This window comes from Haliaeetus leucocephalus, unplaced genomic scaffold (assembly GCF_000737465.1).
Source record: "Haliaeetus leucocephalus isolate CR32 unplaced genomic scaffold, Haliaeetus_leucocephalus-4.0 Scaffold157, whole genome shotgun sequence".
Lineage (NCBI taxonomy): Eukaryota > Metazoa > Chordata > Aves > Accipitriformes > Accipitridae > Haliaeetus > Haliaeetus leucocephalus.
In genome coordinates this window covers 1003388-1026640 of record NW_010972593.1, presented here as the reverse complement: position 1 = coordinate 1026640, position 23253 = coordinate 1003388, and the positions used below count along the sequence as shown (strand labels likewise).

Sequence of the window (23253 nt, the reverse complement as noted above, 5' to 3'; positions counted from 1 at the left end):
ACCTTATGAAGGGAGAACGTTCGAACGCAGAATGTGGCCAATTCAATTGTATCGAGTAACGTCACTTGAATCATTCCATAGGTGTCTGTACCTCGGCCCGGCCAGTACTGGTCACACTTTATCTGGAAGACAGGAGGTATTGCTCAATGCTGGAACAAACCCTACGCTGCAGGGGAAGCTCATTCCAGAACTGCCGTGATGTTACAGGTGAAACTGGCCAGGTCGCAAAGGGGAGGGAAGGTGCAAGAAACATCCTTCCAGAGCACCACAACAGGGACGGACCCGGCCTGAAAAGCTCCTACTGACTAAGCACAGGCTTTGATGCACCGCATCAATCATGTAGACAATAGACTGGAATGATACTGAAGATTAGAGTGAATGTACTGGGGCTTGTTAAACAAGAGAACTGAATGTGAAACTTGCCACGTGATTAACTCTGAGACAGACCTACAAAGCATGGAATGGGATTGAGTGTCCTCTTCTCTTGGAGCTGCAAAGGAGGCTCCACTTTCCAGGGCGAGTGGTTTGTTTTTTTAAAAGCAATGAATCACTGAACTTTCAGGGTGCTGGCAAAGCAGGCAGAAATCCCCCACTGACATAAATGTGGGCTGCAGATCAAAGGGATTTGCTGTTCCCCAACCCTACCCTCCAATCCCCCAGGATTATGACTAACTAGTCATCCTTCTCATGCATCTTACCCGTGATTTCTCCTCCAGCTTAGTCATCATAACAATAGTAGCTGAACGCTGCTCCCACACCATCCTCCAAAAGTCTCCAAAGGTCTCTGGCAGAGGCCCCTGCGTGGCAATGTAGGCATTCTGCTTCCGATAGCCATCAATGTAGTTGGCATTAATGTAATCACTGCCCACAATTCCTGTATTAAATCAGCAAAAGCAAGTTAGTGAATTGCGCAGGACTTTATATAGTTGGAAGCATGAGGACATCTTTGCAGGAATGTTGTTAGAAATAATTCCCCTGAAAAACACCAGAGCCTTCATGGCTTGGTGGGTTAGAATCACAGCTGGGAGTAACAGGCTCTTTGCAAGTTTTTCCCAGCTGAAGTTCCTGCCTCGAAGGTCTGCATTGCAGGGAGACAAATAACTTCTTGCAAAAGATATTAAAGAGACCGAATATCAAGCCTTGAAACCATGGTCTTCCTACTGGTGTTGGTACCAGGAGAAAAAGTCCTGGCCTAGGGTTCTTGCTTCGCTGGTCTCAAACAGGACAAAACCAAGTCCTTGTCTCAGAACACCCAGAGTCTGGGCAGCAAATGCACCTGGTCAATGCACTGCACAGTCCATAGTCTAATCCCAGGCAGTGAGCTACAGCTGGACAAAGTAAGGAATAAAACCAGGCTTGATTCAGCCAGTAAAGGCTTTGAAATTACAGGCTTTGACTTGCTTTAAATTGTCCACTGTCATTTTTACGAGTGGGGTTTTTTTCTGTTCGCATGAGTTACAGGCTATTGAGTTACAGCTGCTCGCCTGTATCTTTGCTTGAGGGGTTTCGTATGAGTGGCAGGACGTACTGCCAGAGTGAAGAGGGTGACTGGGACATGGCAGGAGAAAACTGCTCTGAAGTTAAAATGGACATTGGCAAGCACTGATGTTCAGGTTCAGCTTTAGAGAGCCTCAGATTGGCACGGAGGATCTGCACTGTTTGGCGATTTGGCCCATTCCTAATTACAGCAGAGCGGCTGGCAAGGTTGGCAGGTTTCTGCTAACCTATGATTAACTCTGTACAGAACGCTTAACTCCTGTCTCGAGGGGGAGCCAAGGGTGGGGAGCAGTACCAATATGAAATTGGGTTGCTAGTCCTCATCCTGCTGTAGCAATAGACATTGCTTCTTCTGTTGGCGAGGTGCAATCCACACTGAATTGCCTGCCAGTCCTCAAGGGTACTTGGTAATTTCAGCTGCTGGTAGAAATGCCTTTTGATTAAATTTCTGGAGGGTTCCCTGCCCCCATTCCTTCCCAATCTGAAATTTCAGGAGGGAAGGTGGCTGTGCAGCAGCAGCAGGAACATGATCAAGGCTGAGCTTCCGGAATTAATCTCCTCTCCAGCCCCCTCGGGTCCACTCTGTAATTTAAAATGGTGGCCATGAGCTCCTGCAATGTTTCGCTGTGTGACAGGCCCAGTTACAGAGAAGTCACGGAATTAAAGCCACTACTTCTTCCTGACCAAGCAGACGATGACAATTTGCAGCCTTGACAAATCCAGATTTAAAACAAAGAGAAAGCAACAATTAATTCCTCCAACTCCTTTCATCTTCCAGCCCTCAGCATAAAATACAGCCTGGTAAAAAGGAACACGCCAGCCAAGACATGTCAGAACCTCTCGGGTGCTTGAAAATTAAACCTCAGCCTGTCGTACTTGCACCGTCGGTCCCTCACGATGCCACCTGGGCAGAGTTAGGACTGCTGCCGGCATCCAGCCCCGTGCTTCTGTTTTCCTGAAAGCCGATACCAACCCAAAGTGTCCTTCATTTCTACACTTGTGCTCTGCTCTTTTCCCTTGAATGACAAAGCAACTTTTTAAAGACTTTGCTTTCCTTGGCTCATACAATATTAATCCCAGAAGAAAAACAAGCCAGGACACAGTCATCTTTACAATGAGAAATGTTTAAAATCCTCTAATGGCAGACAAGACCAATCCAGATTTGTGCAGCTTTTTGGCAAATCACCGTGATCTGTTGTTACCTCAGGAACAGCTCTTCCACTTCCCCATGTCCCTCAGAGTTACCTCAGCAGACGGAGATTATTCTAGCAATTGCCCTGTCATGAGGGCTTCTGAATTAACCTTTACATTCACCTGCGGGTTACCAGGACATCCCGTATCCTCTCTGTTCAGATGAGCAGCTCTTGGCAATGCAAGAACTGGCCTTAAATGCTTTATCCATACAGCACAGCCACACACAACCTGAGACAACAAAACTCGAGTATTATCTCGGCAGCAGCAACCAAAGCAGGTGCCCTGCTAAACTCCATCTCCTCTCCACTAAAAGCTTCTCTTATCCTAGCATGCACCAGAGCAACTCTGTCAAGAGCCCCGAGTTGTGAAATTTAACGTAAATTTTCTGACTGTACCATGACTCACGTAAGAAGCTCAGGGAACAATTTATGACCTACCAGGCTAACACTAACCCCTTCTCATTCTTAGCCTTTTAGGGGCCAGGACTGCAGCAGGAGCTGCATATCAAGTGATCTTTACATCTGTACAACTCAGCAGCCACATCTTTGCTATGTTGCTGACACTCACATTTGTACAATTAGCCCCACGCTTACTTCTCATTCATCCGCCGTACAGATACACTCCACATCCACTGCCACCCACTGCCCCGTTCCTGATCTCTCTAAAGCACTATGTGGTCTGAATTCTTCCTGTTAGTCAAAAACGTATCAAGTAGGGATCTCCAAGTAAAGGGAAGACAGTTTCTCAATAAACCAGCCCTTGAAATGAGAGATTGCAGCTCCAGGGAATATGTCAGTCACCAGAATTTAACAAATGCCTGGTTTACAGAGGTATCTCCTGCTTGCTAAACTCCTAGGGAGAAGCTAAGAGAAGAATGTAAATAGAGGGTGACAGGGAATGGAGAAGAGCATGTGCAACATGTTTCCCTGCAGCAACTTCAGCCTAGCACTAACGTGTAGGAGTAGAGATGCTACAGTACCTTCAATGGGCAGCAGGATGACACGCGAGTGGTCATAGGCAATCACGTTCGCGTAACGGTTTTTGGGCTTGTTCACTTCGAGGTTGGAGTGCTCCCAGGTGAACTGCTGGCCAGGGTCAATGGACTGGAGGAATTGGGAAAGAAAATGGAAGAGTCAGAGAGGAGAAAAACAGCAAATCAAGATCTAAATACCTTGTTCCGTGTGGGACAGATCACAGCTCTGAAGATCTAGCTGAGGAACGCAGCATTCACCGTTTGCTTCCCTCAAGAACCGATCTTTGCTGTGGAATAGCCCCAGCCCAGTGGCACAGCGTGCTCATGTCCCACCTCCCATGGCCCCAAGCACACCCAGAGCGATACCTGAGATAATTCCCCCTCTGGCATGATGCAGTGCAACCCGGCGGCAAAAGCATCAGTGCAATTTCAAGCTGCAATACAGAGGCCTTGGATCGTACTTCTGCCGAGGCTGCACTGGATTAGTTACAGCCCTGCGTTACCGACACTGATAAATGGCCGGCAATTGGGAGAGAACAACAGGAACAATCACATCAGGATGTATTTATGAAATGATGAAGAGGCTAAATCTGTGCATGCTTAAACTAAACAACAAATAAGAGGGCATAAATATACCAGTGTCTTGGTGAGTACTAATACCTGGGGAAGAAGATATTTAAGCTAGGACAAGGTTTATAACCACGTGTGCAAGCAGGATATGAAACATCAGGGAAAAAACTTGCTGTCGTGGGCAGCAGAAAGGGATAGAGCTGCTCCATATAGAGCAGAGACAGCATTACTTGGGACCACAAAGACTGAGTGCCGAAGGTCTCCCAGGTGCAGAGAGGGGAGAAAGCACCACGGGAGTCTGGCAAGGGCAGGTACCTGCCTGCTCAGCAGGGTGGAAGGAGTGCATCTCCCCGGACAGAGAAGGGGTAAGGACCCTGGCCCTAAGAACCTGAATCAACATGGCTTTTTCCTAGAAGGGATGAAGGAGTAAACAATGAAATGCACTGGAGAGAAAAATTCTCTCTGCCTGTCCCGGTGATTTATGCCAGGTTTGGTGGTTGTTTTTTTTTTCCTGAAGTCCAGCTGTCCCAGATATGGAAATTAGGTTAATTACGTTTACCTCTAAATCCTCAGCCAGAGAATTAAATAAAACAAGGGCTTAATTCCTTCATCATTTTGCAGAGCCCTAGGGGTTTGCCTCAATTGGAGGCTTGGCAGGAGCGTGCCGAGTCGTGTTTCCTGCTGTTCGCTCTCCCTCTCCCTGCCTGCCATTCCCAGCTGGTGGGGACAGGGTCCCGCACACACCTGCCTGGATTTGTCCCTTTGAGCTCCCAGAGGTCGGTCCTTGCCAGGCACCCGCTCCTGCTGCCGTCCCCTGCCTGTGCCAACCCCAGAGACCCCCAGGCACAGCTCCGCTCCGGTGGTTGTGGCAACGCTGGTGCAAAACCACCCAACACAAACTTCCTCTTGCACTCTCACTGCGGAGCATTTCTAACTAATGGGTATTTATACTGTTGTAATGTGTCTGTTTGCTCTCTATCCCTCTAATCTCGCCTCACATTCATTTCATTAGCGATGTTTGTTTAGCTCTGGCTCTCCCACTAGAGGAGGTTGTGCTGGAACAAAGCCAGGGCACTTGGGATATTGCATTATGCAAATCAGCCTTTGAAATCTGGATAAAGCATATTAACAGGCTGCTGCTCCCCCTGCACCCCAATGTGGGGTGAAAGACCCCAGCAGAACAAATGTGCCTTCTCCAACGCACAACCCCCTCCGCGGGTGTGGAGCTGTGAGTACAGAGCTGCTTCACGCATGCCGATGTTTGCAAGCCAGACCGGGGAGAAAGCATCCCAGAACCAGTCCTTTGTTCAGAAAATATCCCTTCGCTCTCTCCCTGCAAACAGAACTAGGCAGTCTAGACTAGTTATTAGTCTAAAAATATCGGGGCATTTTAAGTCTTTGAACAACAATAAAAAAAATTCAGTCATATGTTCAATGTGCAATGAAAGCAACCCGCATACCGACGGCCCTGGCAGCACCGGGCATTCGCACTGGGATTTAACCAGTGCTGATGCAGCCACAATACCGCGAGCAGACAGGAGCAGGTTTGTGCAAGCACACAGCCCTTCTCCGTCTGGCGACAAGGATGCCGTGCTATGTAGTGACAGTGGTAACGTGGGGGCTACGACACTCTTCGCCTTCCCCCCTCAGTCTGCCTTGGGACTGGCTTGACCCATCAGCCCCGGCAAGGTGGGAATTTTACAGTCCAGGATAGTCATTTGAAATGCAAGTCCAGCAGCAACTGCTCTGCCTGGCCGGTTGCCTGCAGGAGCCCATCTGAGTAACCAAACATTAGCAGGAAGGAGAAGAAAGAGCACAAAAACCCCAGACAAGACAAGAGAGGCACAAATCACCCTGTTTTCTCAGCTTTAGCTCTGTGACTGCTGATCATGCCAGCTACAGAGGACTCACTGTTCATTTCATCTAACTTCAGCTATCTAAAACTGGGTATCACATTCCTTGGCTTGGTCCTCTCCATGTTCAGCAGCAAGAAACAGGTACCCCCAAGGACAACTCCCCATCCCATCTGTCTGGCAGTTATCTTCCAGAAATGCGTTCCCCTTCATGAAGGGAGCTCAGACCCTGCCCAAGATGCCCACTCTTTGGACAGAAATGGCTCATGAACCAAGCCTCTATTTTATGATCTGGAACTGAACCTAGCAGAGCACTGAGCAAGTACTTAATTTTCAATACATAAATAGCTTTTTTATTTCAACTAACCAGATCCTTAAAATGAAGCTATGTTTATTTGGATGAGGGCCTGTCTGAATTTCCTAATTCCCTGGCTCTGCAAACCCATGCACAGCACTCACTCTTGCTCATACCTCATACTCTTGGGACAATTTCAGGTTATCATTAGCTTTGAGATGCTCTGTGTGTTCAGCCAGCTCGGAAACGGGGATTGGTGGGTGGCTGAGCATACCTAAAAGACAAGACAGCAGGAAAAGAATCTCATTTAATAATAACTAAAATTCACAACCATTGCAACACTTTACAGGAAAGAAGAAACAAGGAAAGAAAAAAAATTACAATGTAAGATCTGCAATGAAAGTAGGGAGGTTAGAAGAGAAGAATTCAGGGCTCGAAATTGTGTCCTTGGAAGTAAAAAATAAAAATCAAGGAAATAAAAAAAAAAAACCAAAACAGTAAAATGAGAGTGTTTCCATGATGGCCCCATTTTCAATGTATAAATCAGAGCAAAACCAAAAGGAAAATCCAAAGAGCAGATGCATGTTAGCGATTCCAATAGTGGACTTAAAATGAGCAAACGCTGCCAGAGGAACCTACGCAGCAAATGTTACAGCACCCGCAATGATCATAAACAAACTCCAACACAAAACAAGGGAAGGGGCAGGGATCCAGCCAACCATGGTGATGTGGGGCAGGGGGAGGGAATGCAGATGGGGGGAAGCAGGGGAGGCTTTTCAGGAATTGTCCTTTGCACAACACTGGCTCTGTAAGCTTCTTGGTGAGCTCATGGACGCAGCGGTCTAGCCTTCACCGCTCCAAGAGTGCGACCAGGTATGGAAACGTCAAGCACTGGCTCCTCGTCCTCTCATGGCCGGTGGATGATGTTCCTTCTACAGCACAGCCCGCACATGGCCAGCGCGGCTCGGTCCTCGCCCTCCCTTTCCCACCTATGGGGCAGGCTGTACCGACCTCGTCGCAGTCTCTGCTGGGGAGGTCATTACCTCTTGTGATGGAGAGGCAAAAGATCCTCTTGCACCCTCTCAGTCTGGGGGATGGGAAACAATTTGCTGAGGAGACCGATGCCTCACGACCCTGGTTTACCTGCTGCCCTTGCAATTCTCACCAACACTTAGTTGTGCTCATATTGAGGCAGACAGAACTGCTAGGGAACAGACTCGATCTTCTCTGAGATGTACTGGTAGTGGGAGGGCCACGCTGCATCAGACTGAAGGCACATCTCAGCCTCGAATGGGGCTGAGCAGTGAAGGCAGACTGGGTTTTCAGTCTGAAGTGCGATTTGCACATCCTGCTCCGAAAGGGGCAGCTGGAGCTCTGGAAAAAGCAGGGATCCTTCCTGTCCTATCATCTCAAATAGCTACGCTACAAATCAAGGTGGAAAAGCGCTCCGTGCTTTGCTCATCTGCATTGGATCATGTTTTTCCAAAGGCTTCCCATGCTGTCTGCCAGCCGATCCCGCTACGAATGACAGCGGAGAGGCAAGGACAGCAGCATGCTGAGAAGCCCTGGGCAGTGCCCCCAATGAGAAGGACAGGAGTGGAGAAGAAATGGAAGCCAGGGAGAATTTCGAGCCCCGTGGGTGTTGGTGTGTGACAAAGCAGCAGCGGTGGCAGCAGCATGGTCAGATACTCGGAAAACTCAGCACAGAGATGGCAAAGCAAGCATGACATCCTCAGTTTTACAGTGACTTCTGGAGAGATGCTGCCTCCCCCAGGCCTGGGGACGGGACGAGTCTGCCACAGAGTGGGGACTTGAGCCACCACTCAAACAGGTTTCTCCTAAGCTAACTAGACATCTATTTTCAGCACAAGTAAGTCTGGCTGAAAATAGAAGTGGGGGTGGGAATAGACCAGAATAGCTCACAAAAATAACCCCCAAGTATTCTGGAGGGTGTGCTGGCTCCATTCTACTCTGTGAAGTATCAGGGCAGAAAGTCTCTCCCAGCTTACAGAGGAGAAGCTCTTTTGCTGTCCTGTAGCCCACTGCACCTGAAGAAGGATTTTTCCTTTGCTTCCCATCCTGGACTGGAAGGAGGCTGCTGTCCACCCCAGTACCACAGCAACAAATGCAGACTGGGGGCATTTGGAGGAACTAGTCCCCTCTGATCGCATGGAATGGGAAGGCCACACTGGCTGAGATGCCAGAGATCAGAGACCAAACCAAGTTAATATTATAAACACCCTTCTCAGTGTCTGTCCTTCTGCCTCTGAAAGTAAGGGCTGAAGAGGGCAGCAAACATACCTTGAGCTGTAGCATTAGAGCAAAGCCAAACCCTACTCAGAACAACTTCTGGCAACTCAGTAAACCATCTCCATCCAGATCTCTGTAGGTCACCTCCTCACTGACTTCTTCCCCCCTGGGCTGGGAGGCAGCCGGGCAGCTTTCAGCCCAGCTGCCACCACCTGACTCTGCTGCAAAAAGCTAAAGATTATTTACTGAAGCGTGCTTAGAAACACAGTGCCGTAAATGAAATCCCAAATGATGAACACATAGGTTAAAAGGAAAAAAAAGCCACAATCAGAAACCCTGGTAATAATGAGCAAGCAAGAAAAAAAACCCAAAAACAACCCCCAAAAAAACAGATTCTCTTTGGCTTAGAAGTCACAGAGCAGTACGTGTCATTCCCTCGGAGCAAGTGGGCTGCATGGGAAAGGCCCACTGTGCCAATCTGGAATGAGAAGTCACATTCCCCTTGAAGGCATTTCACAAGTTTCCTTCACAAAAGCTCCGAGAAAAATCCTCAGTGTGACTGCCTCCTGAAAACCAGCTCTGTCTCTTTGCTGGGGAACATCCTGCCCCCACCTCCAACCCACTGTAAACAGACACTGGCTGAGAGCACATGGGAACTTGCCTTGTTTTGCTGCTGTTAAAGACAGGAATCTCCTTGTCGGATCGATTTCTAGGGCTCTTTATAATAAAAGAAGACCGGAAACCTCTGCAGCGATAAACACTTTCCTGGTCAAAATGCCAAGTGCATCAGGGTTCCCATTAAGATCCAGGAGGAGTTTGATATTAAACGAGCCAGGAGTGGTACTTCCTGGTGGTACCAGCCAGCACTGCTGTGTCAGCTGCAGCAGCTTCTCTTTCGTCTGCTTTAATTCAATAACTTATTTAGACATGAAGAGAAAAGGCTCGCAGGTTCCTCTGCTTAGCGGCCTCCTGGCTACCTGCGGGGCTGCCACCCAGGGAGACCTGCCGCAGCGGTGAGGGTGGCAGAGGGAGCGCTGCCGTGAGCTGAGGTTCAGCCAGGGATCAGTGTGGCTTGGAAAAATACACAAAACCCCTCTGTTACAACAAGGGGGGGGTGAGGGAAGGTGGCAGGTGGACTGGGACAGTATTGACAGGAGCGTTCAATACCAAAGAGACCAATATTTCGATTAAACTATTCAGAAAAATGTCCCAGCCCTCACATCTCTGAGCACAAGCAGCATCTGTGATTTTTCACGTCAGCTGAAACCTCACATCTACTTCCCTGCCCAGCATTTAAAAAAAAAAAAAAAAAAAAAAAAAAAAAAAAAGAAAAAAAAAAAAAAACCCACCCAGCAAAGCTGGGATCTTGGCTTCTAATGGGGATGAAGTCTTTTAGAGCCAGTCTCATCTAACATTTCAATCACTTGAATCTCTCTAATCTTATCACAAAAGACTTGATTCTCTGTGCACCAGCCAACTCGCCAGAAACGTCACCCTAACATCTGTTACATGGGCCAGAGCCCATTTATCCTTGCAAAATCACCACGGCTGGATGGCACTCCGCATGAAACGCAGGGGGTGTGGAGGACCGTGGAGAGGCCTCTGGTCTTTGTGCTCCTGGAACAAGTTGATGCCAAGGAACAGACACCTGCCACAGATGGGAAACGGCCCTTTTCCTCGTCTGACATGAAAAGGTGCCTGTGCAGCTCTTTCCAAAGAGAGGGGATCGTCAGCTGCAGCTCCGGTTTTCTCTTCCCCCACGTTACGAAGCAATGAACACAAAAACACAGGCACGCACACATACAATGCTCACACACCGGTGCACAAAAGATTGCTTTCTGCCCATGAATAAGTACGAGGGACATTGAGCCAAGCTTCAGAAATGAAACATCTTCGACAATAGGGAGAAAAGGAAGCCTTGAAACCCAGGTCTTTCTCCTGGGACAGCAAAAGAGACACAGAAGGACGGACAGTGTCCCACGCTGCTACCAGGGGCTCTATTCTTCTGCTGCTGCTACTACCCTCGTCTTGCAAAAGGCCTGTTATTTGATACTGTAAAACTGGAAGCGCAGTTCAGACAAACAGATGGCACAGAAAAGGGATGAGATGGGCAAACACCGCAGGAATACAGAGAATTCGGCAAAAAGAAATAATAATAACAGGAACGAAACAGAATTGGAAAGGAAAGCGACAGAAGAGAAAAAAATTATAATGGGGGGAAAAATGAAACCAACAGGAACAAAAACACACAGGAACTAACTTTCAAAGTCAAACTCAGGGTCACTGAGAGGGCTGCTCAGACCAGAATCTGCAGAAAACAGTAAAAAATAAATAAATAAAATATACACTTTTTTAAAAATTTCATGCTAATAAAAAAACCAAAAAACAACAAAAATCTAAAGAGGAAAAGAAAGTTATTTTTGTGCTGATTAGGCTAGGACAGGATATCTAAGATGTGCTACACTTTCCCCTCTCCGAGCTGCACAGATGCTCATGTACTCCCATTCCCACATCCTCCCTCTGTTTTGCTGCTGCGGACAGGATAGAGACTCTCTGCTTGCTGGACCCCAGGTCATCTGGCTGGAGAAGAGCCTACAGGCCCCCTTCTAAACCACAATATATTTAATTCAAATGGCTTTAATTCAGACAACACTTATGGAGTCTTCCCCTGCAAATTGCACCACAATCTCTCCATCATCACCAACGCACTCCAAGCTCTGATTTTCCATCCATTTCCATTTTCACCCAACTGTCTGCAAAATTCTATGGGAGGCAGGTGACCAACTCTCCCAAATCCTTTAAAACCTTTTACTGCTTTACAAACTACATAGAATAAAGTAGCTAGATAAATACTTTGGCTAGATAAACTTAAAAAGAAAAGGTGACAGCATTTTTCTAAAGCTAGACTGGACAAAGCCAGGCAGTCTTTTGAGATCTGCAGACCTTTGCCTAGTAGAGCCTTAACGGCAGGTTTGCATGTCTTAGCTACCTTTTACAAGCTTCTTAGACCAGAATTCAGAGGTACAGCATGACCAGAACAGCAGCGTTATCGGAAGACAGACTCACTCATCTATTGATCACATTAACTGAAGCTTGGAAGTGCCCTTAGCTGACTCTGCTGTCCTGTGGGGACAGGGAGAAATACCCAGTAAGGGAACCACATGAAACAGCACTTCCAGCTGCTTCTTAGCACCCAGGCTAAGCTGGATGGCCACAACCTTTTATCTTTATTTTTATCTCAGCATAGGTTTCACGTGGGGGAGTGCAACTCTTTCTCTTGGGTCTCACACCACCACCTGGACCACCCAGAAGCCAACCTGAACACTCCCAAAGGGAGCTCCTGTTTGCAGCCAGTATGTAACACTGAGCCCAGAAAAATGCAAAGTGCTGCTGAGCTGCAGCTGGGGACACTCAAAAGATCTCAAACACCTTCAGACTCTACTGCAAGAGCACCACTAAGTAAGAGCTGATTTAGGGACCTAACTGCTGCTGAACTGCTCTACATTCAGTCCCTGCATGCTGGATTGAACCCACTTCCACTCCTCAGCTGAGACTCTAATGTTCCTAAGCATGGGCTGATACTAACAGGTTGTTCCTAACTCTTTTTGATATGAAACCCTCAGCTGAATGCTGCCTTTATGCTTCCCCAAAGATCCCTGCCCTCTGGGTACTTACTGACTTGCCAACCTCACCCTAAGAAAACTCAGACAACGCTAAGGACAGGACTGGGATGGGAAGGGGAAACAGGAGCTACAGAAACATTACTAACAAGCACAAAACAGCAAAAAAATACAAACAAACTGAAAACAACAGCCAGCCCCCCAAAAGCACAATAAATTCCCTTCCAAATCCTCAAGCACCAGGAACTCGGAGGCAGAGGTGCCTACCAGTGCGCAGGCACTGTTCGGCATCGCCAAGTGTCTGTCTGCGTGAGGACATGCCCGAGCCGGGCCGTGTCAGTGGTGGCTTGCAGAGGGGCCATGCAGGCAGCTTAGACATGCATGTGCATGGGGACACACGTGTACAGAAAAGAGGGTGCATCGAGCCTCTCTGCCCAGGAGTTAAGTGCAGTTACGCACTAGCTCAGTGGCTGTTTGCAGCGATGGCGTCTGCACTAAGCGAGGAGACGCTGCCTCGTCTGCACGAAGCAACCAGCTGCCTTTCTCTCTCTGCACAACCCACAGGGCAGGCCTGGCTCCTAACTGGAGTGTTTTGGCATGTATGCAGAAAATGCCAGCTACAGATGTGGCTGGAGCACCACGTGCTGGGAAGCCTGCCACGCTTCATCTCCACCGCCCCTGGGGATCTCCCAGCGCGAGGCATGGTGCTGCGCAGCAGCACTGGTGGTCTGGCAAGCTCGGCACGGCCACGGCACTTGCAGCTGTGTACTTAGCCCAGAATGCACCAATTTAGCTGGGTATCCAGGAAAGACATTCTTCCTGCCTTGCTAGCGCTGGGTAGAGCCTGTGCAAGGTCCTTGAGGTTTCCCAACAAAGATTTCTTTCAGCAGTCTTGCTTAGCATAGACAAGGCTTGAGGTTCCTTGCTGCATCCTAGGTTAGCACTGGGTCTCAAAGGCAGCACTGCAGCAGCCTTCACGCAGGCAGGAAGGGGTAAGGGAAGGGCAGTTGCTCCACTGCTGCCTTCCCAGTGAGAAAGTCTGGTTAGCAGCCGGTTACCTGGAGTCTGGAAGTTGATGCGCCTCATTTCCACAGGGTCCTTAGGGTGGTGAGGGGTGATTTCAGCATTGTTCAGGAGGCATTTTGTCCGTGGCTCTGAATCTTTCCGTTTGCTTTAAAAAAAACAACAAAAAAACAAACGAAAAAAACAAAAAGACAAAGCAGCTTAGCTTATGGGCCTTTTAGTCTTTTCAGCTACTCAGGCCATGTTCAGACCTGAACATAGCTACCACCAAAATCAGGGTCAGATGCAGCCAAGGATGCAAGTTACATAAAATGTGTTGGAAAAGGGATAAGGTTTGGAAGGTTTTGTCAGTGCTATATTTGATAGGTTTACAACAGCCCAGCAGCCCCTCAGCAGCTTTCCAACAAGTCTGGAAGTTCCCCCTTCGCACGGCAGAAGTACAGACAGGCAGCAAGGAGCAGCTGAGGTGCTGTGAACTTACACCTCAGCCTCCCTGCACAGACAAGCCTCCCCTGAACTCTGCAGAGCTCTGCAAGCAGAAACCTTCCAATTCTGGCCAAGCCATTTTCAGCCTGAAAGAACCAGAGCCAACATAATCATTTGGAAAAGTACAGAATCTCTTGGCTGTGACCTTGGATGTAAAGTACTGATATTGCTCTGTTGGCTTGTTTAGGAGATCTCAGTGCCTTGCTGCAGATAGGGAAGTCAGAGCAATGGTTTTCAACCTTTTTTGATCTGCAGAACCCTAAAAATCTGGGTTCAAAAAACAGCGTAGACACATCCTCTCCCACCACAGCTGTGCCTGCTGAGATCTGTCTCACCTTCTTGCCAGAAGCTGAAGCCCACTCCAACCTGCCAGCTGAGCTGCACATGTAAGTGCTTCCTAATATACTTTGCTCAAAATGGGTTAGGTTAGCTGAGGCAGTTGAAAAGTCTTTGCTGACCTGGCTCATTCTCACTGGAAAGAATTTGGAAGCAAAGCCCAGTGCTGATCTGAAGATGTGATAACCTCTGGCGAGGGAACAGTGACAAGCTGGTGGGAGCAGAACTTCTCCAGCAGGCAGAGAATGTGTACCCACACCCTGAGGCTTGCAAATATTGCCCTAGCCCTTCTAGCAAGATGGCAGTAGAACTCCTCGCCTCTCCTGCTTGGGTTGCACAGAAGCCTCCAATAATATGCTTGCAGCAATAATGGCAATTACTTAGGCAGAGAGGAGGTTATTCAGTACATTTTTAGCTGTCTCTTAATGTCATTAATAGCTAGAAGAAGTGGCATGAGCCCTGCCAGCACTGCATGGGGCAGTATTTTGGAGTTACACCACTTTGCAATTTGGGAGTAGTTTATTTTTGCTGCAGTTCTGAAACTGCTGTTAATAGTTCATTGCCTAAACCCATCAGTTACTTCCAATGAAAGCTCTCCCAGCCTTGGAAATGGCTTGAAATAAGTCTGATTTTTGCAGTCGTAAACAAACTCTGTTAGAAGTCCCTGGCTGATGGGGCAAGAACAGCTTTTGCAATGGGGCGAGGACAGCTCAGCTGGTGAGATTCTGCTTCCAGTATGCCAGCGGCTCAGGGACAGCCTGTATGGAGCAGTCAGACATGGAGAAAACCCGCTTTTACCTCTGACTGCAACACAAATGGGTGTTTCTCTGCTCCATTAACCCAACATTTTATGAGCCGTTTACTGTCACTGCTGCTCAGCTTGAGAAAGGGCCATTATATTTAGGAATGGACAATCAGGAAAAAGCTGGGCTTTCTTTGCTTTTTCTACCCCAGCTCAAACATGGTCCCATGCTAATCTGACACAGGGTTTCTGTTAGGACAGATCTAACGGTAGGAACTGTACCAACAAAGCCCCATCACCACAGACAGTAAACACTACCTAACACACAGCAAGAAAGAACCTAAGTAAATGGCAAATCTGGTGCTCTTACCTGTCTGGCTTGCTGTCCAGGAAAGCAGTAAGTGGAGAGAAGACAAGACAAATGTCCAGGTTAGAAAGGACTTGCAGAGGAAAGGGGAAGCATTTGCTCAGCTCTAACCCTGGTAACACAGGTGGGAGGTAGGACCAGCAAAGATTACCCATTTAGATCAGTGCTAATGAACACCAACAAGGACCACCTGAGTCCCTGACCCCAGAGCACCTGTGTGTCTAGCAGCTTCACACATGCTGGGATGCAACAGACATGCCCATGTGCATAAGCAAACACACCTGTGCAGATGAAAGATGGAGCAGGGTTAAGAGAGCTCCTCCATCCTGGGTACTAGATGTCCCAGCTAAGGACACCCCTGCGCTGGCCATAGTTGCCATCCTGCCCCTTTTCTTGATCTGTTTTGCTCAGCATCTGCTTCCCCTCCTGTCCTCTTTCACTGCACAGTGTGGCCTGTGTGTGCTCAAAGGGCCCCCATTCCCATGCATGTGCCATGAGCTGCTCAGAAAGCCAAGGAAAAGGGAGAGATTTCCAGGGGTTGTTCCCTCCTCTCTCCTGCAGACTCACATTACACCCTTACTGCTGCTGCTCTTGTGCCCCAACTCCAGCTGAAAACTAGTTTGGGAACAATGGAGGTCTCTGCTGATCCACAGCACAAAGGTGCTTTCTCTGCATCACCCCTGCTGTGCACAGACACACACACAGAGAACACAGGAAGGCGAGCCCGAGGCTGCGAGCAGCTCTTCTCGGGGAGACAGGCAAGAGACCTGACAAACTCATTGCACACATGCCACAACAGACTGTCTACAGACAAGCACAGCTTTACTGAGAGTGCTATGGGGTAGACTCTGAAGCAGCAAGTCCCTGCAACCCACTGCTAATCTCTCCTGTGCCTGTCAGACCCTTCCACTTCAGCATTTGTGCCTTGGGACTCCTCTCTGTGGTGCTGGTGAAAGGATTTGCCCATAGCTGACAACTATAGGACCAAGGAGGAAATTCCCTTTAGGGGCTAGAGCTGGGGTCATTCAGAATGGTCACAGATCTGGGCAAGAAGCATCTCTTACTTTTTGTAGAGTAGAATGGCAATGACAATGCAGATGATGAACACCACGGCCAGGACGGGACCGATGACCCAGATCAGCCCTTCCTCTCCATCAATGATAGGCTGTGGATCAGGATTGTCCAGCTGGATGGGGTCGGAGAACGGGCTAGCAGCAAAAGTCTGGAAGACATGAAAGATTGTGGAACGCAGTTCAGAGATGGAACGGGGACTGAAAACAATGGGCAAGTACACAGTATTCCACAAGAGAAATTGCTAGAGAGGATGTGAGCTCTCCGCAGCACAAACCAAATAGTAACAGAGAAAATGCCGTCTTCAACCTATAGAAAAAACTCTTGTCTGTGAGCATCCACGTGACAGGTATCTTCGTCCTCCCATGCTCCAGGCAAGACAGACCATTGAAAGATCACATTCACATGAAGTTGTAGACTGCCTTGTGCCTATGGTTCACCTAATCTTGGAGCCGGCAAGGTGCTTTTAGAAAATCAATTGACTATGCCTCTGTTCCACCACATCCCTGAGCCCTCTCCACTGCCACAAACACACAAACACTTTCCAAGCTCTCATGTAAGCATCTGGATTTTGACAGTCAGATGGGATTACAGAGAAAGAGGGAAAGGATTGAAACAAGAATTAACGCTTAGAAACAGTCTGGTCTGGTGACTGGAAAAACCCAACCCTTACAATTAAATATAAATTAATAAAATGCAGTATGTCTCCTCTGCTCCCTCTGCAGTGGGCTGGGCTCTTGAGGAGAATCAGAAGCACATTCAAACCCATCAGAGTCCTAACTAATGGGCTTTGCCTGCTTGTTCTCATGAGTGCTACAATCTACCTACCCGAGGAAGGATGCATTCCCATCTTACGTAGAAACAACAGAAACTAAAATACCCAGAGGAGAACCGGCACGGCATGTTTCGAGTGAAAAGTCTGGGACAGAACAAGAACAGGAGATCTGGGCTCTGGTCCTTGAACTCTACCAGCTCTCAGCAAGACTGAAATACCACTACATACTTGGGAGCTGCTGTGAATCCAGGCTGTTGTGAGTGAGTATGCAGTACCTTGTTCTAAAGCAGAAATTACCACAAGCTGCAGTAATCCGATTGAGAAACCCATTCAGAAGCGTGTCAGCCTAATCCTTTAATATCAAATACACAACTAAATATTTATTTGGGAAAAAACCCTCTGAAAACCCTTAATTTCAAATAGCTCCCTGCTACAACTCCATAGGGGGATTTAAAAACAACAAAGTATTAGACTGCTTCCTATTGTGCATGAGGGAGGAGGCAGGTAAATATTAAAACAGTTGTTTTCATAAAGCCAAACACAGCACCACTGAAATCAGCAGAGGTGCTGAAGTGGTAGAAAGCACATGTAGTTTTCCATAAAAAAAATGCTCCCCTCTCTGCTTGGTCCTTAGTAATCACCAGGGTGTGTGACATGCTGCTCTCAAAGCAGGATGTCTAGGGTCATTGCTCTAAGGAATGAAAGGACAGCCTTTACAAGAAATTACTCTTTGTAAAGGGGTTTGACCTAAGGAACTCTGAACTCGAGTGTAGTCCTGAGCGGATAGTTCAGTACTCCCTATTCTAGACTCAAATCTGGAGCAACAAGTGTAGCAAGTCCTGCCTAGGAAGACTGGCAAAATGCAGAAGCAGTGCACAAATGCTTGCATCATTAGCCTGTCTGCTTGGAAGAGCACATTTGCTGCATGCAGACACAAGCATAAACAGCTCCAATAGCCACATGCAAAAGTTCCAGAGCTGGACTGGAAGGTCTTTACAAATTAAAAACCTCAAGCTCTGGCATCTGGTGGGAGAGAGTTACGGAGAATGCCAGGAGGGCACCAGGATTGCTGGCAGCTCACAAGGGAGCAGTTGCTGTCTCTGGTCTGTAATGGGGACAGAGGGGCACAAGCATCTGAAGAAGGCAAGAGAAAGCAGGCAGCACTTACAGCCTCGGGTTCCTGGAGCACTGCCAGGATGAAGATGACGTATTTCTGCCCTGGCTCTAGGGCTCTGTTCTCGAAGTTGTCGTAGTGCTTCATGTCCCCCAAGATGAAGTGGGAGGGGAGGGAGCGAAAACGGGCAGCAATGTAGGGCTTGGGGAAGTCCAGCTGTCGGGAGTGACGCAGACTTCGGCGTCGGAGCCTGGCAATGTCCTGAACGAGCTGGAGGAAGCAAAGGAACACTCTTCAGCCCTGATGCCTTCAGCACCATCAAGGAAGCAGGAAGGAAGGAGAGCCAAACCATCCCACTCAGACTGGCCACACCTTAGCTACTCAGAACGTGGAGCACAGATATCCCAAAACCACCCTTCCCAGGCTCTCACATCACCATCCCATCCATTACAGCTGTTTGCTCTCTCCCTACAGCTGGCTTCAGTTTCACCCACACTCACCTCCTCTAGGTCCATCTCCTCGGGGCTGCCCAAGGGGTTGAGGAACTGTCCTCCTCGGGACTTCCTTAGAGGCACCACCACAATGTAGTAAGCCCTAAGAGTTGGGAATAATCAGAATAAATAGAAGGAATTAATCTCCTTCTATAAGCCGCAGAAGAGAGTGCACAAACTGATGCAGAAGGCTAGGTTTGCCCAAACAGCCCCACTGGCCCAACCCAGCAAACCCCTTACTTTTAATTTAGCACAGTTGTTATTGCTGCTCCTGGAGCAAGCTTGGATTCAGTGGCAACCCCGTATGACATGTTTCTTTATTTACTCCCTTTGCATTTTGGCATCCCCTGTTAGCTCTGGGAAGTGGCTCCAAAAGACAACAGTCAGGCAAGGCTGAAAATGCAGGGAACACAGCCCCTGCCACTGCCCCTGCGGGTTTCTACTGTGGACTCCAGCCATCAGGGCTGACCCCTGCAACATAAACTGAGCACCCCGCATCTGCAGTTTAACAGAAACCTACTGGACAGGCACAGAGCTCTTCACATCTGGGAGAATCACCACCACGTTGCCATCAGCATCAGGCTTATGGGTCACCTCTGGCTTCTTTGATAACATGTCAGCAGCGGTCCAGGCAGCGACGTTCTGCTGCAAGCCACCCATGCTATTGCCCCGGTTCATAAGAACAAAATTGTAGAACGTGCGGGGCTTCAGGTTGGTGATGAGTTTCTTGGTGGTGCGGCCGTCCACATCGACATTCAGCCCGTTGTACTGGATCTGTGGGAGGCGAAGAGGCAGCAAAGTTGGAGAGAACATGGGGCACTCAGTTCTGCCATGCTCCGCCCAGCTCTGCCAGAGCTGGAGCAAACACAGGAATAGGAGGCATTTGAGTGGGAAGCTGTCTGTATCTCGTGCTCACTGCACAAGAGGGTCCCCAAGCATAAGGCAAATGCAAGACAAAGCCTTGAGACTTCTCTGGGAAGAGAAATTTTTATCTGGAAATGGGAAAACTGTAGTAACTTGCCTAGGGAGGCAGTGATTTGGTAACAGAGGTGGGAATGCAATCGAACAGCCCTGATTTTCAGCCCACCTCCTTGATGTAGTGATTAATCATTAGCTGCCCATATCTGAGGAAAGAATCCAGAATTCCTGCCTCTTACAACCTCTTATTCAAACCAACAGACAAGACTCCCAGGAAACCAGGAAGAAACACAGTTCTGACTCCTCCATTCCACTTGCCTTGTATGGGGTGGGAGAGTTGTAATTCTCAGGAAACTCCCAGCTCAAAAGGACAGATGTCTTTGTCACCATCTTCACCTTGAAGTTTTTGGGCAAAACTGCTGAGAGAAAAGTGAGGAGGAAGGGGAGAAAGGAGAAGAAAAGGCAGCAGAGGGAAGGAAGAGCAAGAAAGAGAAGGAAGAGAACGTCAGGCACTGGGAAAAGGGCCTGCCAGTCTGGGTCTGGCTGCCGCTGCAGGAATGTTCCCTCCTCCACACTTTGCTTGAGTTTTGCTAAGGTCCATCTCCCAGTGCTCCCTGTCCCCAAGCCTAACCCCAGGGAGGGGTGAAGGAGGGTGCGTGGCTTTGCCCACACACTCATGGGTCTGGGTGGCTGCTGCAGGAACGAGGTGCTGGCTTTCTGAGCATGCTCAGGTGAGGAAACCCATCCCAGGTCACGTTTTGAGGTTTTTTCATTTTTCTGTTTTCTTTTGGCTGTTTGCAAAAGCTGAAGAAAATGCTCTTCCCACCTGTATAGCGACTGGCCCCCCACTTCAGGTGCCAGTGAAAGAAGGGTGTCCGGACTTAACTTAGAAGAAAGTGGTAAAAGGGACTTACCTGGCACAAGGCAGAGAGGAGCTGAGGGACTGAGTGTGAAACCAGAGTGCTTTGCATTTACTCACGAGCCTGGCTGAGCCTGGCTTGACCTCTCCAGCTCTCTGCCTCCTGGCACCAGCCCCGGTTACAAGGAGAGAGAGGGAGGAGAAACCGGTAAGTCCTACCTTGATCCAGCTGGAACGTCCGATACTGGACGGTTGGGCTGTACGGCCCAGGGCCTTTACTGGTGTGAGCACGGATTTTAACATCATAGGCGGTGTTGGGTTTGAGGCCGTTGAGGGTGTAAGAGTTCTCTGGGGAGGGGGGCAGGTCTTTTTCCAGTGGGTTGCCGGGAGAACCGGCTTCCCGGTAGGCCACGGTGTATTTGACGATGGCTCCATTCCTCTCAGCCAGCACGGGGGGGAGCCAGCCAAACTGGACCGACATGGAAGTGATGTTGCTCGCCTCGAGGATTTGGGGGTAACCCTTGGGGATGTCTTCAGGGGTGGTGAGTTCCTGCACAGCTTCCTCCCCAAAGCCAGCCCGGCTTTTCACGGCCAGCTTGAAAACATACGTGGCGCCCTTGTGGATGCTGGGAGCGGTGTACTTATCCTCCAGGGCCGTGAACTCCAAGGTAGCCAGGGGGTCGACATCCTTGCGGCCAAACTGGAGCCGGTAGCCCATCACCTGGCCTTCCGCATCCAATGGAGGCTCCCATTTCACCAGAAGAGTGTTCTCCTCTGTCTGGTGCACAGACAGGATGGGCTTCCCTGGGACTGGGAGAGAAGAGAGACACCTTCAGTCAAATGTGGGACAGGGTGGCTGGTGAGGAGATGCAGAGACTCTAAAGCTGCAGCAACAGGTTCCTCAAAGCAGCGGCAAGGTTTCAGCTCGACTCTGTGTACTTTAGTGTATCCCCTTGTAAACCAAGCTGCTGCTACCCACCCGCAGTGCAAGTGGATGGTCTCTATCAAGTTTAGGAAATGAAGTGCATTGCCAGCGTGCCAGCTGCGAGGTACTGACACGTTTCTGGATTTCTTTTTTTCCCTTTCCTCAGGATGGAAAGGTGTGCACAGCTCCTCCCTTATCACTGGACCACATACCCTCCCACAGCTGGGAAGAACAAACTCAGGAGTCCTGACTCCCAGCCTCCTGTCCTAATCACCTGAGCAGATTGCTTCCCAGGGCAGGGAAGAACAAACGCTGGAGTCCCCCAAACTCCCGTCCCCTCTCTCTCTCCATTACACAGCACAACTCATGCAGAAAGAGACTGGAACAGATTGGCTCAGGCTGGGAAGTCCAGAGCAGCTGAGGGTGAAGTAATGAAGGATGGGAAAGGAAGTCTGGGCAGCCCGAGGTCCTGAGCAGCAGGCACAAGGCCAGCTAAGCGAGTCTGGCAGGCATCTGATCACCCAGTTGGGTACAGAAAGAAGGAAGCACACAGAGAGTGGAAACAGAGCCCAAAATCTGTGCGAGGCAGAGGGTAGGGAGAATTGCTGCTTACTCTGTGCAGTTTCTCTCCTCTGGAGGAAGGGAAAAGACAGCTGAATGTCGGTGTGTTTCCAGTTAGCTCCCTCCTTAACACGTCAGTTAGTTCCTCCACATTTGGGGGGATATTGCAGGAGCTCAGCAATGCTGTGCCTCTGTCTAATGAGCCCTGGCACTGCCCGACTGCTAAGCAAGCCCACAGCCACAGTTAAATGACACATGTAGGCCCAGAGGTTCCTGAAGCTGGAGAAACCAGAGCATTAATTCCAGCAGCTCACGCGTCATTTACACTCAACTCCACTATTACAGATCTAATTTCCTTCTCTCCGCCTTGGTATTTCTTCTGGTTGAACAGGAGGAGGAGAGAGAATGGAGTTTGGAGAGATCCCGGCCCACTCTCGCAGCATGAGTCTGACCGAGGGTCGGCAGGTTGGAAAGCTGTAGTGCGGCTAACGAAGCGAGCAGGAGGGAGCCTGCAAGGAAGGATGCTGCCTGTATCAGGGATCCTGGCAGAGCCAAACTGGGGAAACCACTCTGCCTGCTGCATCGACTGACAACTGAACATGGGGATGAGGGGTTGTCTCTGAAACAAATGCTTTATTCATTTCAAATTGCCAAAGAATGGCTAGGGAACAGTGTTGGGAAAGCCTCCCTTGGAAATGCCTAAGAAACACATTAAAGAGAAAAACAATGCCATTACCTTTATGTTTCGTTTTTTGTCACAAATGTTACTATAATCAGCTGAGCTTGAAAATATTACATTTGCACAACAAATATTGTTTAGAACAAAGGTGAGAAGAAAGTGTGGGGTGGGGGGAAGTGTTTTATTTTGCAATCGGTTTGGACAGTAAAGGAGAAAATTGGATGTATTACCGTATTTAAATTCAGCCCCTAGCCCTGAATGATAAAGAAAGAAATCTCTCCTCTCAGAAGGTATATTGACTCAACACTGCAAGGAAGATAAGAATGTTACAGAGCCATTTGAAAGATTTTTTTTAAAAAAATAGCTATTTCAAGTTGGGGGAAATTGAGTTTTGGGTAATAGCTGCTGTGCTGGAGAAAACATCCCTCTGTGACTGATCACCTGCACTGCAAATCCTAATGGGGAGAGATGAGGGAGGGTGACAAGAGAGAGTGACAAGGGAGGGAGGCAGAGAGAAAGGCTCCAGGAGAGAAATCAAAAGGGTAGAGAGCCTCGGGAAGAAGGAAATGAGAGGAGAGAACCAGGGAGCTAGTGAGAAGAAACATGGGCAAAGCCGGAGCGGGAAGGAGAAGAGGGCGAGTGAAGGAAAAGGCT

At 48.8% G+C, this 23253-nt stretch overlaps 1 protein-coding gene across 1 annotated transcript in view; it reads right to left on the bottom strand.

Moving 5' to 3' along the window:
* PTPRS (protein tyrosine phosphatase, receptor type, S) overlaps window positions 1-23253 on the bottom strand; it is a 98543-nt gene that overhangs the window by 7499 nt on the left and 67791 nt on the right. Inside the window, exons 10-20 of the mRNA XM_010562231.1 lie at window positions 19894-19991; window positions 19178-19431; window positions 18667-18760; window positions 18221-18436; window positions 16271-16428; window positions 15210-15221; window positions 13311-13423; window positions 6559-6656; window positions 3671-3794; window positions 699-874; window positions 3-122 (exon numbers count right to left, since the gene is read on the bottom strand). Of these exons, the coding sequence (XP_010560533.1) occupies window positions 3-122; window positions 699-874; window positions 3671-3794; window positions 6559-6656; window positions 13311-13423; window positions 15210-15221; window positions 16271-16428; window positions 18221-18436; window positions 18667-18760; window positions 19178-19431; window positions 19894-19991 (1463 nt within the window). The remainder of the gene's footprint in view (window positions 1-2; window positions 123-698; window positions 875-3670; window positions 3795-6558; window positions 6657-13310; window positions 13424-15209; window positions 15222-16270; window positions 16429-18220; window positions 18437-18666; window positions 18761-19177; window positions 19432-19893; window positions 19992-23253) is intronic.